This window comes from Arachis ipaensis, chromosome B06, assembly GCF_000816755.2.
Source record: "Arachis ipaensis cultivar K30076 chromosome B06, Araip1.1, whole genome shotgun sequence".
Classification (NCBI taxonomy): Eukaryota; Viridiplantae; Streptophyta; class Magnoliopsida; order Fabales; family Fabaceae; genus Arachis; species Arachis ipaensis.
In genome coordinates, this window is record NC_029790.2 from 133763561 (window position 1) to 133768607 (window position 5047).

At 38.8% G+C, this 5047-nt stretch overlaps 2 protein-coding genes across 2 annotated transcripts in view; both read left to right on the top strand.

Moving 5' to 3' along the window:
• Positions 1–2030, top strand: part of LOC107605546 (far upstream element-binding protein 2) — a gene marked incomplete in the record, with an annotated part of 6215 nt that extends 4185 nt beyond the window's left edge. Inside the window, 1 exon segment of the mRNA XM_016307453.2 lies at positions 733–2030. Coding sequence (XP_016162939.1) covers positions 733–1836 — 1104 coding nt within the window.
• Positions 2595–4742, top strand: LOC107647721 (sugar transport protein 10-like). The gene is made up of 3 exons (XM_016351774.2): positions 2595–3297; positions 3375–3998; positions 4192–4742. Exons 1-3 carry the CDS (start codon positions 2845–2847, stop codon positions 4663–4665), a joined length of 1551 nt encoding a protein of 516 aa, XP_016207260.1. The 5' UTR covers positions 2595–2844; the 3' UTR covers positions 4666–4742.

A 5047-nucleotide genomic window follows, 5' to 3' on the forward strand; every position in this document is an offset into this window, starting at 1 on the left:
AATCTTATTCGTAATTCATCCAACCTTGTCTTCATAAGTTTGAGTCTGAGCTTAATAAGTTTGCTTATGTTCTCATCTTTTTCCCTTCTCAGGTTTCTTCTCACTTTGAATAGTAGTTGGTTGTTTCACTTGTGTTTTTATTTGAGGCCTGTTCATGTGATATTAACTTAGATTGGATGGAAGAAAGGTTGAGAGGAGAACATTTTTATATTAAGGAGCAAAGAGTTATATTGGCAATATACATATACTTCCTATTCATGGTTGATCCTGCTTCTCCGATGCAGTTAAGATGTTATTCAAAAAGCCTAGCTAGTTTAGTTATTGTGAATGATAAATAATTTAATATTGTCAATTCTCAAATATATTACTCCATATTTTGAGATATTACTCAATGGATTGCTTTTTGATGGTATAAAGACTGTATGCTTGCCTGTTTCTACGGTTTGTGCTTTTCTTTTTGTACCCATTCATTTCGAATAGGAAGAGGGTGTGCTTCTGCTGGAGTAACTCAGTTACCACGAACCAGTACGGTATGTTGGCCCTTATACCACTCTCTGATCAAGTATGGAATCTGCAATGTAACTTGTAACCTTATCCTGTGTTTTTCTATGTATATCTTTAGTGATGTATGTTTTACTTGTTTATTTGTTTGTGCAACTGTTTCTGTATGTAATGCCATATTTTGGTTGCGTTTGTATGTTTTATTTGTGTTCACAATTTATCTTTCTGCAGAATCGTCTTAGAAATCCATCAATGTCTGGTGGTTATTCTCAGCAAGGTTATCAAGCCCGGCCACCATCTAGCTGGGCTCCTCCTGGTGCTCCAATGCAACAACCTGGTTATGGCTACGTTCAGCCTGGAGGCTACTCTGGTCAATCGCAGCAGTATCCACCTTATGCAGGCTATCCTCCCACTTCAGCTGGTGGATACTCCACCAATTGGGACCAATCTGCTGCACCACCACCCCAGCAGTCTACTCATGGTGCTGGGTATGATTACTATGGTCAGCAGCAGCAAAACCCTGGAGGTGCACCTCCTGCTGATGGCAGTGCTTACAATTATAGTCAACCACCTTCCTCTGGTTATAGCCAACCTGGACATGGCTACGGTCACGATGGGTATGGTGGGTATCAGGCACCGCCGCAATCAGGGTATGGGCAGCCACCATCATATGATCAACAGCAAGGTTATGGCTCGGCCCCTAGCTATGGCAGTGGAAGCAACACAGCACAAGAGGGCCATGCTCCTAATTATGGATCACATGGTGATTCAACCCAAGTTCCACCTGGGCAACCCCCTTCAACCACTCAGCAAGGTTATGGTTCTGGCCAACAGCCAAGTCCAAATGCTGCCAACTATCCTCCACAAGGTACTGCTCAGCCCGGTTATGGGGCTCCCCCAACCTCCCAAGCTGCCTATGGCAATCCGCCCCAAGCAGGTTATGGAGGTGGTTATGGTCCCCCACAATCACAAAAGCCAGGCAGCACTCCACCTGTTTATGGACAGTCACAGTCACCCAATACGGCTGCAGGCTATGGTCAGTCTGGCCATGTGCAATCAGGGTATCCCCCTGCCCAGCCTCCGCCTTCTGGATATGGCCAACAAGAACCGGGTTCTCAAAGGGCTCCACCATCTGGTTATGGTGGTGCCCAACCAGGGTATGGTGCCCCATCATATGGTGCTCCGGGTGGTCAACCTGGGTATGGTCAAGCTCCACCATCATACAACAGTTCTTACGGTGCTGGTTACACTCAGCCTCCAGCATATTCTGGTGATGGAGCAGCAGCACAAACTGCTCAGCAGGGTAGTGTTCCAAAATCTTCACCGCAGAGTTGATTTTGTAGTTCAATTTAGATTTATGAATTACTATCTACAGTGTGTGTTGTAGTGTGACTTCTGCAAAGGTACCGCATTGAGATAATATTCCAACATTGTGGCCTTAATTTGTTTTTGACATTGAAGTTCCGAAACTTGATGAGTTTGCATGGATCTTTATTCGTGACAACTGATAAGCAACACATTTTCTTAATGTATCCTACTGTTGCTGTCAGTGCAATTGATTTAGGTCAACATGTTAATCTAGACAAATCACATGCTTTAATATGCTAAAACAGGAGACAACTAGTGCTCAAAGGATGGATTTCGGTACTGGAGAGAGACTAAACATTTCAACTTGTCAACTTTTGTAGTGAGATTTATTGAAACGTGTTTGAATTTTAGGCCAACTTCCAACAATGTTCATTGAATTTTTCCCCCCAAAACAAAAGTTTCCCTTGATTTTTTCTTTTATTGGTTTAGTTTAGTTTATTTTGCAAGAGATTCAAAATCCTTTGTTAAAAAAAAAAAACAGAATACAACAACGATTTACTTGCACAAGCTAAATTCATATTATTGGAGGTAGTGTGTAATATTGCTTAGGAGTTGGTAGAAAATAATTCACTTTGTTATTATTATTATTATAGGTGTGTTTGGTTTGTGTCTTAAAATACTGAAAATAGATATACAGAGGGATAAAACGTGTTTGGTTGTTGACAGATACACAATAACAAAAATTGTATTCCAAGTGTGAAGATAGCATATTTGGTGTCATTGAGGTGGGAGAGCCAAAAAAAGAAAAGAGACAGAAATTTAAAGAAATCTTTTAGTGAATATAAAACCCTATAAATTAAAGAATAGTTTATCGAGTAATTATTATCATCACTACAACAGTGAGATAGATAAGAAGAAGAAAAAAGATAGCATAAAAAAAGAAGCTAAAACATAATTAATTAGTAGAAGATCAGTGGTGTTTTCTTGTAGCAAATTAAGGCTAGACATAAATATAAAAAAAACAATCGTATCAAGATGGCAGGAGGTGCATACATTGAAAGTGGTGGACGACAATATGAGGGAAAGGTGACAGCATTCGTGTTAATTACATGTTTCGTTGCTGCTATGGGAGGTCTTCTCTTTGGATATGATCTTGGTATCACGGGAGGAGTCACATCTATGGAACCATTCTTGGTTAAATTCTTTCCAGTTGTATATCAACAAATGCTAGATGATTCCAGTACCAATCAATATTGCAAGTTTGACAACCAGCTACTGACATTGTTCACTTCTTCTCTGTATCTTGCGGCATTAATAGCTTCTTTTTTTGCTGCCACAACCTCAAGATTGTTCGGACGCAAGCCATCCATGTTTTTGGGGGGCTTATTTTTCCTTGTTGGAGCATTGTTGAATGGTTTCGCAGTTAATGTTGAAATGCTTATCATCGGTCGAATATTTCTAGGTTTTGGTGTTGGATATTGCAATCAGGTGAGAAACGACATCATTAATTCACATGCATTATTAATAGTTAGTTCTTTAAGACTAATAATTGTTTGTTAAAATAGTCTGTGCCGATTTACTTGTCTGAGATGGCTCCGACTAAAATTAGAGGAGCACTCAACATCGGGTTTCAAATGATGATCACAATCGGAATTCTAGGTGCAAACCTTATCAACTATGCAACCTCGAAGCGCCAAAATGGGTGGAGAGTATCTTTGGGAGTTGGAGCTGTGCCAGCAGTTTTGCTGTGTGTAGGGTCTCTTTTCTTAGAGGAAACACCAAACTCTTTGATCGAAAGAGGGCAACACGTAAAAGCCAAGACAATGTTGCAAAAAATCCGTGGCACTAACAATGTTGATGAGGAATATCAAGATCTTGTTGATGCAAGTGAGGCGGCTAGTAAGGTGGAAAATCCATGGAAGAACATTACAAGACGCAGATATAGGCCTCAACTCACTTTCTGCACTTTCATTCCCTTCTTCCAACAACTTACCGGAATTAATGTCATCATGTTTTATGCTCCAGTACTTTTTACCATTTTGGGCTTTGGCAATGATGCCTCCCTCATGTCTGCAGTTATCACAGGAGGTGTTAATGTTCTTGCTACACTTGTCTCTGTTTTCTGTGTAGACAAATTTGGAAGAAGGCTATTATTTCTTGAGGGTGGCGTTCAGATGCTTGTTTCTCAGGTAAAAGATAAAAATTCAAGTGCAGTTAATTTCACGTGAAATTGATAATCGATATATATTAACAGCTCTTAATTATTAACTTCACGTAAACTTAATTGTACCTGAATTTCCACTCAAATATAAATAAATTTATATAAAAATTTGTATGCATGACGCGACTAAGCAAGAGAATTATTGCATGTATGGATTGTAGATTGTGGTTGGAATCATGATCGCGATGAAGTTTGGATTGAATGGTGAAGGATCATTTAACAAAGAAGAAGCAGACATCCTGTTGGTGTTTATTTGTTTATACGTGGCAGCATTTGCATGGTCATGGGGGCCACTAGGTTGGTTGGTACCAAGCGAAATATGTTCTCTTGAAGTTCGACCAGCAGGCCAAGCTATTAATGTGGCAGTCAACATGTTCTTTACTTTTGGCATCGCTCAAGTCTTTCTTAGCTTGCTTTGCCACTTCAAGTTTGGTCTCTTTTTCTTCTTTGCTGCTTGGGTGCTCGTCATGACCATTTTTATTGCCTTCTTGTTACCTGAGACTAAGAACGTCCCTGTTGAAGAAATGAACTACGTTTGGAAGTCCCATTGGTTTTGGAACAAGTATATGCCTGAATGTGAAGATCTCGTTGCTGGGGCTTACAACAATTTTGAAGCTGCTCCTCAAAAGGAATAGTAAAAGGCTATCAGAATTTATTGGAACAAGTATAAACTTGCCATCAATGATTTCAAGCAACTTGTTCTGGTAGTTGTTACCGAAGATATTTTATAAAGGTGAACGTTATGGTGTGTAAAAATGGTGTTTATTTATAAAAAATTTCCTACAAAAAAAATAAGTTAGGCTAAATTTAAATACCAACTCATAGCACCATAAAATTGATCTTTTATAAATGACTATTCTATAAATAATTGTATGAATGCTAATCAAAGTATATCCTAATTTTATTTTTATCAAATTTTGCTGGCTTCCTTTTCTTTACTTGAATCAATACTAATAAACTTTTTTTATTTTTTACACTTGAAAAAAATTAACTCTTAATATTTTTTGGTTTTTTGGT

Excerpts from the sequence above, each read along its gene's own strand:
- LOC107647721 (XM_016351774.2), top strand. The coding sequence starts at position 2,845 with ATGGCAGGAGGTGCATACATTGAAAGTGGTGGACGACAATATGAGGGA. Across the intron at positions 3,298-3,374 it reads GTGTTGGATATTGCAATCAG|TCTGTGCCGATTTACTTGTC; the intron begins GTGAGAAACGAC and ends TTGTTAAAATAG. Across the intron at positions 3,999-4,191 it reads TTCAGATGCTTGTTTCTCAG|ATTGTGGTTGGAATCATGAT; the intron begins GTAAAAGATAAA and ends TATGGATTGTAG.